Source organism: Passer montanus, unplaced genomic scaffold, assembly GCF_014805655.1.
Source record: "Passer montanus isolate IOZ18808 unplaced genomic scaffold, ASM1480565v1 scaffold170, whole genome shotgun sequence".
In the NCBI taxonomy this organism is placed as follows: domain Eukaryota; kingdom Metazoa; phylum Chordata; class Aves; order Passeriformes; family Passeridae; genus Passer; species Passer montanus.
The window spans coordinates 651844-663463 of NW_024364271.1; the positions used below are offsets into that span (position 1 = coordinate 651844).

At 39.4% G+C, this 11620-nt stretch overlaps 1 protein-coding gene across 1 annotated transcript in view; it reads left to right on the forward strand.

Moving 5' to 3' along the window:
* Nucleotides 1-10643, forward strand: part of ASXL3 (ASXL transcriptional regulator 3) — a 283448-nt gene extending 272805 nt beyond the window's left edge. Inside the window, exon 14 of the mRNA XM_039704252.1 lies at nt 2002-10643. Coding sequence (XP_039560186.1) covers nt 2002-5682 — 3681 coding nt within the window. The 3' untranslated portion in view covers nt 5683-10643. The remainder of the gene's footprint in view (nt 1-2001) is intronic.
* The last annotated feature ends 977 nt before the right edge of the window (nt 10644-11620 follow it).

Here is an 11620-nt window from a genome sequence, read left to right on the forward strand (position 1 = left end):
ATGACTAATAAATGTTATCATAACCAGTACTTAGAAGAACAACCAGCACCTTAATCCAGCAAGAGAACCAAGAGCCAAAATAGTTGAAGATCCTTTTGCAAGCCCAAGGCTTGCAAATATATATATTTCAAGGCTGAAATGTAAGATTTCCCTGTAGAATTAACTGGAAACAGACCTATCAGGGGGAAGTATCTGATTTTTATATATATATATAGATACCTTTGTTAATGGCAAAGCGAAAGGGGAAAAAATGCACCACCTAAGCAAACACTTGTATGTGTATTATTCTGTGATGTAAGAAAGTATATTTCAGTTGAAAAGGGTTTTTTTCGTAACAGAGAGTTCTGCAGATTCAGTTTTTAATTTCGTACTTCATGACATCAGCCAAGTTTAAGATCCAATTTACTGTATTTAAGCCATTGACTTTGCAATACTAGTTCCTGATTATTCAGAAATGCCCTTTTCTGCTTTTATTTTTAACTTCTGCAGTCACTGAACATTGTTAATATGGCTGGGAGGGCAAATAGACTAATAGGTTCTAATCACTAGTGCAGAAGCATATTTCAGATAATTTATTTTTAAGAGCAGTGATGCAATTGGAAGTTAGCCCTGTTCTGAGTTTAGTGATATTCTTTCATATTTGGAAGGTTCTATCTAGCCTAATAAATTCTAATAACTCTCTAAGCATAAAGGAAATAGATCACTAGGGAATAAAGAAAGGTCATTACTTTAATAATAATAAAAAAATAACCAAGCACTTAGAGCTCTAGGAGTTTTGGTAATGCAAAGTGGAAACTGAAAATAGTTGCTATTGAAACTGAAAGCACAATGTTTTGAAGAATTGCGGGCAGTCAATTCTAGTATGCTTTTTGTGTAAAAAAAATTTGGCTCTTTTATCATCTCACCAACAAACCCCTATCATTTTTAATTAAAGGAGGAAAAAAGAACCCCAGTTCTTCTAAGTCATTCTCTGTTGTGGCTGTCACTTCCCATCATCTTATGACTACTTTTTCTACAAATACCTAGTTTCTACCTCCCTAGTTTTCTACTCAGGTCCTTTCAGAAGACACATCATAGCATTTACAACAAAGTTCTATTGCTAGAGCCAGCCACTAGACATTTGTCCATTTTAAGAAATTGATTTTTTTTTCCAATCTTGGGACATCCTGAGAGAGTATATGAGTTACAAAGTGGTTCCAAGATTCTTAATCCTGAAAAACTATATGCTTAATTGGAAACATCCTAATAATTCCAGGGATTTTACAGGTTATTATTTTGCTTAAAGTGCCAGGTATTTAAGTTTTTAATATTTGTGGGTTTACTATTTATAGTCTTGAGGATTTAATTTTTAAAGTGCAGTAATGTAAGAGTTATCCAGGGATGTACTAAAGCGAGTCTCTTAAAAATGCAAGTGAGGAAAGAAAAGATATATCCTTTAGCGATTTACTTCTTTTACACCTCTTAAATCCTCCATCGTGGAAGTTGGAAAACAGGCTCAGTGGAGATAACACTACATCCTGTCTAATGGCAAGATTTGTTGTTTGGTTTATAAGCAAAACACAGGCTTAATCACTGGCGACCAAGGAGGAAGGCACTGCATGATCATTACTTTTTCACATGTTTTCAGGAAGGGGTTGCTTGCAGGTTCTTGTCCAGTATCACTGCACAAGGCTTGCTGATCATCTGAGGTAGATGCACTGAATATAAAACAGGTCTGACAAATTATATCTGATAAGCATCATGTTGTCATCCAGTTCAATCTTTCTTCCTGTCATAAGGATAGGTGTGAGTAGGCTAATACAAATGTCAGTTATTCACACTGGAGGATGATAAAATATTGAAGCATAAATATCATTAAGTTTTAGCAGGTTTTTGTCCACCTGCATTGAACAGTAATTCCTTTCACTACCTTTCTCTGACCTTAAAGAGACGGCTGGTTATTTTAGTGAGTTGATGATCTCTTTAAAATTTACTGGATTTTTTTTCTTTTTCTTCCTTTAGATTCAGCTTTCAAAAATTGGACCACCTTTTATTATCAAGAGCCAGCCTGTTTCTAAACCAGAACCTCGAGTTTCCCCAAGTACATCAGTCAGCAGTGGGAGAAACACTGGGGCTAGAACTCTGGCAGATATCAAAGCAAGAGCTCAGCAAGCAAGAGCCCAAAGAGAAGCTGCAGCTGCAGCAGCCGTGGCAGCAGCTGCCAGCATAGTCTCTGGTGCAATGGGAACCCCGTGCGAAGGTGGAAAGACAAGAACGCTGGCACACATCAAGGAGCAAACAAAGGCCAAGCTATTTGCAAAGCATCAAGCCAGAGCTCATTTACTCCAGACTAATAAAGAATCAAAGTCACAGTTCGGCTCAAAGGAAAGTAGTACCTCATCTCTGGAGATACCAACGACTACTGACACAAAGATTGAAGGTTCTACTGGTGTCATTATAGTTAATCCTAACTGCAGGTCCCCTAGCAACAAGTCTTCTCATCACCGTGAGAACACCACTTTATTGCAGCAGTCCCTTAACACAGCTACATTACCAGAAACTGCTACTGAGATATCTGTGCACAGTTCTGATGAAAATATACCTGTGCCACAATTGTGTGAGAAAATTATTTCATCTACCTCTACTGAAAGTAACAGTGTGCCAGTGCTTTATAATAAAAGTTCAGTCTCTGTGTGTGTTTGCAGCACTGCTATGTCTGGAGCAATTAAAGAACTTTCTTTTGCAAGTTCTGTTGATAAATCCTCTGTGTTAATGTCTGTTGACAGTGCAAACACAGCAATTTCAGCCTGTAATATAAATATGCTGAAAACCATCCAAGGGGCTGATACTCCATGCATAACTGTTGGACCAAAATGTATTGATAACAGTAATGTACCAGTCTCCATAGACAACACAGTCTTACCAAATGCCATCGATGACAAAAGGTTGCCAGTACCCAGTAGCAATGTGAATAACGCGGTCTCCAGTCATTATGCCACTGTGCCAGCTTCATCTATTGCAAGTAACTTGCCAAATCATCTCTCTGGTAGTTCTGTACTGATTCCCCCAGTGGGGACTACCAACAGATTTCCTTCTGATAAGATAGCCATAACCAGGTGTAGCGAGCAGAGCACTGTCTCCATCCACACTACCGTCAGGTCAGCTTTAAGTTGCAGTGAGGCCCTTGCAGCAGCAGATTCTGTTGCAAGGCTACCTATCTCAATGTTTACCGGTAACATGGTGACAATAAGCTCTTATGATAACGCTACTAAGTTGAACGCTGATCTCTTAGACAAAAGCTCTGGAGCACGAAACCGGATGGATCTCTCTGGTAAATCTCATCCGCTGAGCTTTACACAAACTGCCATGAATAGGTCTATACCTTGTAAAGTCATTGTTGACCACACTACGAACCAGAACTCCAGTCTGTCACTTTCTTCCTCTATTGAAAATGTAGAGAACAGCATTGACCTGCCAAGCAGACCTGTAAGGACAGAAGCTGCCTTACAAAGTATAGCTTGTCCTCAGGTGTCTGTCATAAGCAGGCCTGAAGTGGTTGCTAGTGAAAACCTTGAGCACAGTTCCAGCTTTATCGCCATTACAGCAAAGCAAGACAGCAAAAACTTGCAGGCAGGTTGTTCAAGTCTTCGAGAAGTGCCTCTTGCTCCTCAAGATAAATTAATTGAGGTGGTTACTACCAGCCAAGGCTTTGGTGAGCAGCTAAGAGGTCCTTCAGCACTGAAAAATGAAGCCAATGCTGCCTGTGCCAATCAGTACAACTCTAACAATAGAATTTGTTGGCGTGATGAGGAGGCAATGAATACAGACCAGTCAGTGGTCAGCCATCTTACCTCTGGTAAGCATAAAGAATACGCAGAGCAAAACTGCTTGAAAAATGTCAAAAGCGAACCTTCCAGTTACACACAAATGTCAGAACTGCAATCCAGGAGTCTTTTGACAAGCATTGGTGTTCCTGTTAAACTGGAAACTAATGAGACTGACAAGTGCTTCAGGATGGACACCGAGGATTTTACAGGACCTGAAATGCCTGCCCAGACTGCAGAAATAGCCACGAGTGTGCAGCCACCACAGACCTCCAAGACATCCATCGCTGACTCCATGGAAGACTCCCTGTCCCTGACAACAGAAACCCTAAAGAGAGTTACGAGTGCCGGAGGCTCTAGCTGTCGCCTGTCATCAGTGGAGGCCAACAATCCCTTAGTGACACAGTTACTGCAAGGCAATCTGCCTTTAGAAAAAGTGCTGCCGCAGCCCAGATCAGGAGCCAAACTAGAAATTAACAGGCTTCCCTTGCCTTTGCAAACTACCTCAGTATGTAAAACAGTAGTGGCTGAGAGAAATATTGTTGAACATGCTTCCAACTCTCCTAATCCAGATGGTAAAGGATTTACAGCAAGCAGCATAGCCCCGCTACAAATCAGAAAGCGTGAAAACCATCCGAAAAAGAGGATGGCCAGGACTATAGGGGAACATGCTCAAATTAAATGTGAGCCTGGGAAGGTGTCAATGGACACAGATGTTAAAGTGGCGCCTTGTGTAATTAGTTCCAGCATGAATCAGCTAGGGCACGGACAGCCATTTAAGCAGGAGTGGCTTAACAAACACGCCATTCAGAGCCGGATCGCTCACAGCCCAGAGATCAAGCAGCAGAAGAGACCATTGCCTTCATGCAGTTTCCAGCAGAGCTTATTTCACATTGATAAAAATGGCAGCTTTCACGCAGAAGCCAGTACCTCACATAGACAGCATTTTTACCAAATGTCCATGGCTGCAAGAGGCCCCATTCCTACAGCAGCTTTGTTGCAAACTACTTCAAAAGGCCAACCTGGCTGCAACTCATTTGCTTTTAGCAGACACCTGGAACAGAAGGGTTTGGGAGACGTGAATATTTCTACAGCAGCTCACCAGCTGAGGCTAGGAAGTGTGTTTTCCCCTAATATTCAAATTAAGGAAGGTGATGACATTGCCAGTGCCTCTCAAACTCTGCAGAGTAAAACATTAGTGCATCCCCCTGCTCCCCCTCCGCCCCTGCCACCTCCTCCCCCTCCTCACCCAAATGCAGAAGTCCCCTCTGATCAAAAACAACCGACAGTTACTATGGAAACCACTAAAAGACTTAGTTGGCCTCAGCCAGCAAGCATCTGTAGCAATATAAAATCTGAACCTATTTCTTTTGAGGAAGGTTTAAGCAGCAGCTGCGAACTGGGCATGAAACAAGCTTCCTATGATCAGAATGAAGTGAAAGAACAGTTAAAAGCGTTTGCATTAAAAAATGCAGACTTCTCTTCCTATTTACTTTCTGAGCCACAGAAGCCTTTTACCCAACTTGCTGCTCAGAAAATACAGACGCAGCACCCACAGCAGCAGCAGCAGCAGCAGCAGCTCTGTGGAAATTATCCAACAATACACTTTGGTAGCACAAGTTTCAAAAGGGCAGCATCTGCAATTGAGAAATCGATTGGGATTTTAGGAAGTGGTTCAAACACTGCCACAGGCCTGTCTAACCAGAACGCGCAGATCCCGGTTCAGAAATTTGCTGACAGCAGCAACACCGATGAGCTGGAACTGAAATGCTCCTGCAGGCTGAAAGCCATGATTGTGTGCAAAGGCTGCGGAGCCTTCTGTCATGATGACTGCATAGGGCCTTCCAAACTGTGTGTAGCTTGTCTGGTGGTGCGGTAGGAGCTCAGTCAAAGATGCAGTATCCCTTATAAACGTGGAAGAGCAGGACAAAGGAACAGAAATTGGAACAGTTTAGGCCACTAATGGTTTGCAATTAGTGGATTGATTATTTTTTTTTTAGCTATCTTTTTTTTATTTGGTTTGGTTTGGTTTTTTTTCCTATGTGGTGCTTTCAGAACTTAGTTATTGTGCCTGAGTGCCATTTTCTGGGAAGAAGAGGAGACCTGTAGAAGTAGTTTAAGAAAAAGCCTTGTTACTGAGGCATCTATGAGCTCTCTTGCTGTGCTAAAAAGAAAAAGCAGAAGTGAAATGCATTAATGCATGTAATTCGTAGCTTCTATTTATTTGCACAAAGTGCAGCACATTTTTTCTCCACTGTTTGATATTTGATATGAGCTGCAGGTTAAAGATCAGTGGAAGAATAGCACTGTAAGAGGTGGAGTAACTATGCAGAATGAATAACACACTGAATAGCAGCTGGTGTGAGTGGGGTAATGGCAAGGTGTGGGGTGCCGACCATTGTAGCTTCTAAGTCAGTTTGCAGTCTCTCTGCTGACAAGATTGTTTTCTTCAATTGACTTTCACTATCTAAGACTAAAATATAGTCACTTCACCTAACAAAAGAAATTTAAAAGAGACATTTAGATGGTTAGAGAAGTTTCCTTATGTGCCTGCCAGGGACTGTGGAACTCAAATCTTACTCATCATCTCTTCTTTGTTGATTCCTTGAGAAAGATTTCTATATGTGGTGAGTTAGTGGGACCAACACTGGAAACACATTGGCTTCAGTAAAGTCTGGAGAAGATAACTTCTCTGCTGGAGATTAGAGATCTCTTTTCCTGTCTCTCACTCAAATGGTCTTTATTCATATTTACCTGTCTAATCTGTCCACTAGGTTTGTCAGTCCCAAATATATATAAAAATAAGGTCAAACATAGGTCATTTGTTCTCGAGGTTGTAGTCTTTCTGTGGCCTAAAAATGATGCATTCTTCTGATAAATGAATAAGGAAAGATTTTAATTGCATATTGGTTGAATGTTAGCTTATAATTTCTTTTTCCTCTTGTGTGAGTTACTCTATTTAAATAACATCTAAGAGTTTTGCCATTTAAAGTAATTCTTAGAAGTACTTACAACACTGGCTTTTTTTCTCTCAAAGAAAGTCAGACCCCTTCTAGAAATTTGGAAGCAACGTGTATTTTTAAAAGGGATACTGCATCTTTAAAGTAACCTTCAGTAGTTATCCAGTACTGTATTTACATTCAGGACCATAGCTGCATTCCAGATGTGCTAGCCACCATAACAGCAGAAAAGAAAAACTATGATTTTGGAGTCCTATTCACCTAAAAGGAAAATATTATAAAGGGATAAAGCACATGCAGTTGCTGGGGAGATGAAAACACCTTGGGTTTTTCTTTACTCCCACTTCAAGAACACAACATGTGGAGTTCAAGTCATCCATCTGCCAATATGTGGTTGGGTCTGCCCAAATGTCAGCATCAACAGAAACAGTTTTTTTTACCATCACAGTAGAACCTCACTAATCCAAAGACTTTACAGCCTGCCCAAGAAAACTAATTTTCCTTGCATGGTTTTAAGAAAGCAGTGTAGTAAGAATGTGTGAGATGTAAGACTGCTTGGTTTCATCGTGCAGTGAACTGTTGCATTCTGAAATACTGATGTGAATGATAGAGCTACATTTAGAAAATGAAAAGTATGCTATACTTTAGAGCATACTTTTTTGTCTGACCTTTGTTTGTGTGCTTTTCATCAGCTGTAACCAGTCTCCCTAATTTGGGGGCATATTAGTGAGGTTCTGCTGAATCAAGGAACTATATTTATTTTCTTGCGGGACCATTTTCACAATGATAAATGCCGTTTATTGTCTTAAAAGTGAGCTGGAATATCTACAACATACATTCCTGTCATAGGAAGCTCTATGGTGCACCTTGATGTTCTCTTTTATTCTAATTAGCAACATATCGATATTATTTTTGACACTGTGTGGTGCAAAGGCCATTCGTAATAACTGACAAATTTGTTGCTGATACAATAATACTTTTTTTTTTTTTCTATACAAAAGTGCTCCTTAATATGACATGTGAACTAAGGAACGGCTTCTCAGCACTTTCAGGTCTTCTGGTAGGAAAATAAGCCAGCCAAGCAAAAACCTAAAAGTAACCAAGTGAAAATTAGCATCCACTGCTATGTCAGTTGCTGGTGAAACAGCTACTGGGCAATACTCATGAGTAAGCATGAGTGTAGTCAGTTAATGTATATCAGATTCATAGTTGAGGAGCCTTTGTATTGGAATTGTATTGCATTGTATTTATACTTGGTAGAGCTAGGATCTTCTATTTAAAAAAAAAAAAAAAGAGAGCAACCAGTCTTAGACTTCTATTTACCTATGTTTATATAAGCCTGCTGGGAATCCTTATTTCTAGCTCAGGTTTTCCTGTCCACAGCACATAAGTCAATATTTGTTTGTACTTGCATCTTGAAATAGTTCTTGTATTGACTGACATAATACAGAAGTAAATTCCGGCCACAACATAGTTTTCCTTTGTGTGAAGGGTAAGAGTGTGACTAATGTGGTAGGTCACTCATTCATGTCATACTGTCGTTTTTGTATCAGGATTACAACTTGCATGTGTGAGGTCATGATAAAATGTATTTAAAATGGCATTAAACTGGATGGTGCTATGTTACATTACACAACTGACCAAACTCTTCCATAGTGCAGTTCCACTCCTTTCATTTTGGAGTCATTGGAGATGCACCAGGAATAAATTTGAGCAATTAGTTAGCAACAGTGGTGAAGTGTTGTTACGGATTAGGTTTAGGGTATGAAAATACTCAAAAGCAACCACGGTCATGTGAGAGCCTGATTGAATCCTAGCGTGACTGAAAACCTTGTATGGATTTTGGTATCACACAAATGCCATGGGGAGAGTGACCCTAGGCCTTTGGTAAGAACACAGTCACATTTAGGCGTTAATTTTCAATTACTCCTTTTTTTGTTGTTGTTTGATTGTTCAGATTTCAGGCTCAATGTCATTGTGTTTTCTAATGACCATGCCGTTTGCACCGTGGGTTGTTAATAGTTTATGCACTGAAAAGTGGTGGAAGAATTACTTAAGAACACACTGCTCTGTGTTTGTGTGTACGTACGTATGTGTCCCAATGTCCAGCATGTATAATTTACCTTTTTTTTTTTAAATCTCCAAAATTGTCCCCCTACTCCTACCCCTGGAGCAGCACTTTTGGGTGAGAGGGAGAAGCGCTTTTTTCTTTCCTCCCTCTTTGTTGTTTTAATTACATACCTGTGAGATATGCAGATAACGTTAGGGCATTTGCAGTGAGTATGTTTGTGTGTTTCTGTTCTGAAATAACTTTCCAAGCAGAAACTCCCTTTGAAATAATGTTAAAAAAAATAATTAAGAAATGGTGAACTGGATGCTCCCTGTTTGCATTTTATTTATCTGCTGAGATCTAGTACATGAAATAGCATTTAAAAGACAAAAATAAAGGTTGAGCCATAAAGCGAAAGGTATATTCTCTGTACTATAGACTTGCTTCTTGAGGGTGGTGCATGTTGTCAGGGTAAGCTACAGAACGTGCAGATGGTTTTTCAGGGCCCTGCAATTCCTTGCACAGTTTTTAAGCTGGTGCATATGGTGCTTTATAATGCAATTTCTGAAGAAAAATTACCTTATGCTGCACCCCTTCCCCTTATGAACACACGCACAATTTCAGAATCGTTATTGTAGCCTCTGGTTTAGCAGTTTCTCCAAGGTGTGGTGAAGTACCAGGATAAATACTTGAGATGAGCTGAGAAGTGTCACCAAAAGGGATCATTTTAGCTGACGCACATGAAGGGCCCTGCTCTGATCACTGAATGACTTCTGCAGTCTCCTGGCAGCAGCGCAGCAGGCTCATCTTCCGTGGCTCTGCGGAGCACTGGAGGGGAAGCAGCAAAATATTCAGTGGCTTTATCATGGACCTGTGTAGCTAAATGTTTCTGAATCTATGAAATCCTGTTTTCTTCAGTCATCATGCTTTGTCACTGTAAAACCAACGAAAAGAAAAAAAAAGCATTTTTTAGTCTAATTTAAGGAGCTGCTTCTTTTATAGCACATAATATTTCGCTTTGTACTATATTTGATAGTTAAAGAATAATTTAGTCCGTAGAATAACTTTGTTGTATTTGTACTGTTCATGAATGTTACAAGAAAAGTGCTTTACTTTGTTGCCATAATTCTCTTGTACTGCTGTAAAATATTTTTTCTGCTTTATGGAAACTTAACTCGGTTCACATTTTCAGTACAGGGTTTTTTGTGTGTATGTAATTTTTTTTGTCAGTATTCTGAATGTTTACATCTGTTCAACATTAGCCATTCTATGCCTTTATAGGGCAGTATTACTCCTGCAGTATAACAGCAATGTGAAATCCACTTGTACCTAACATGCATGAGAAATACAGATTTATTGGGGAGATCCCTAACGTGCATAGATACTTTTTCTATCTGCATTCAGTGAAGTAAATACCCTCCTTCAGTCCTCTACCAAAGAAAATGTTACCCCACAGGACAAGCTCGGAAAGTGGTTCTCTGAATTTTCAGAAGGGGGTGTAGTTGGTTTCAGCAAGATTGCTACAGTTTGATGCTGTTATGCTTTGCTTTGTTACCCCACCAGATGTGACTGGGTGAAACAAGCATTTTAGCAATTTTTTGTGTTTCAAGACAGTGTTTTGTTTAGAATTCAGGGATCATGCTTTCTTTAATGGTGCTGTTTGTTTTATTCTTTTTTTTAAGAAAACAACTTTTTGTTGCCTACAGAAATGACCATTCACAAAACGATAAATTAATAAAATAATTTGTCTTCATAACTTTTCTCCCTTTCCTTTCCCTCTTCCCTCTCCCTTGAAAAAAAAACAACTTGGGCTTCAATATTAAAATATTCTGGAAAAAAAAATAAAGAGATAAAATAATATTTGTCATTTGTTTATTTATTTTATGTTCAGTGCCTTAGGCAGGAGATCCTCCTTGTGCACATCCGTTGTATGTACAGGTTGATGAACTAGAAATGTGAGAGAGAAGTCAGCCCTTTGTAAAGGATTTTTCAGTTACGATGGTGTAAGGCACAGTTTGAATGAATTCTGATGTAATTAGAGTATTAATCATCTTATACTAGTAAAATAAAACTAGGTGTTGTATATTAAGTTGCTTAAGTAGAACAGTTTGTGGATGAAAGTGATTCTATTACTTCAGATTGTTTATGCTGAGTGTATTTGTGTGCTTTGCCTCTGTCTGCAACCCTGTCCAGAACATCCTTCACAACAGCAACCATCCCAGCATGCACTTCCCTGATTTCCCATTCCCACAGCAGAATAAATTAAATGTCCATGGTGCATGAAAGGCAACCAGTCCAAGTTATATTCTTCAAAGCAGTTATTTCTTCAGGTCTGGAAGGCCATTCTGAGATTGAAATTCAGTAGCCATTATATTAAAATGTAAAAAAACCACAACATTTTCATCATGTTAATCTGCAAAGAGAGCTTTGAGTACTGATGGTGAGGGTGCAAAATGTTGCAGGATGAACAACAAACAGCTTTTTCACAAGCTTGCTCGCAAATATCCTAAACACCATCTTTTTTCTAGCCTTCTGTCATTATTTCAGATGTGGTACCATCTGAGTCTTGTTAGCAGCAGATGACAGCCTTGTCTGCCAAAATCTGTCCAAATGCAGAAGGCAGTATCAACCTCTGTAATTTATAATTCTGTAATCTTTTTTCATATCCAATACCCATCTAGCAAAGCCCCTCAACATCTACTGTCATGCAGATAATTTAAGTTAGTTTGTTCTGGTTAAAATTGGTTATTTTTTCACGGGCCTGTGCCAAAACAGGGAGCAGTTCTGCTTCTGGCAGTAACAGCTTT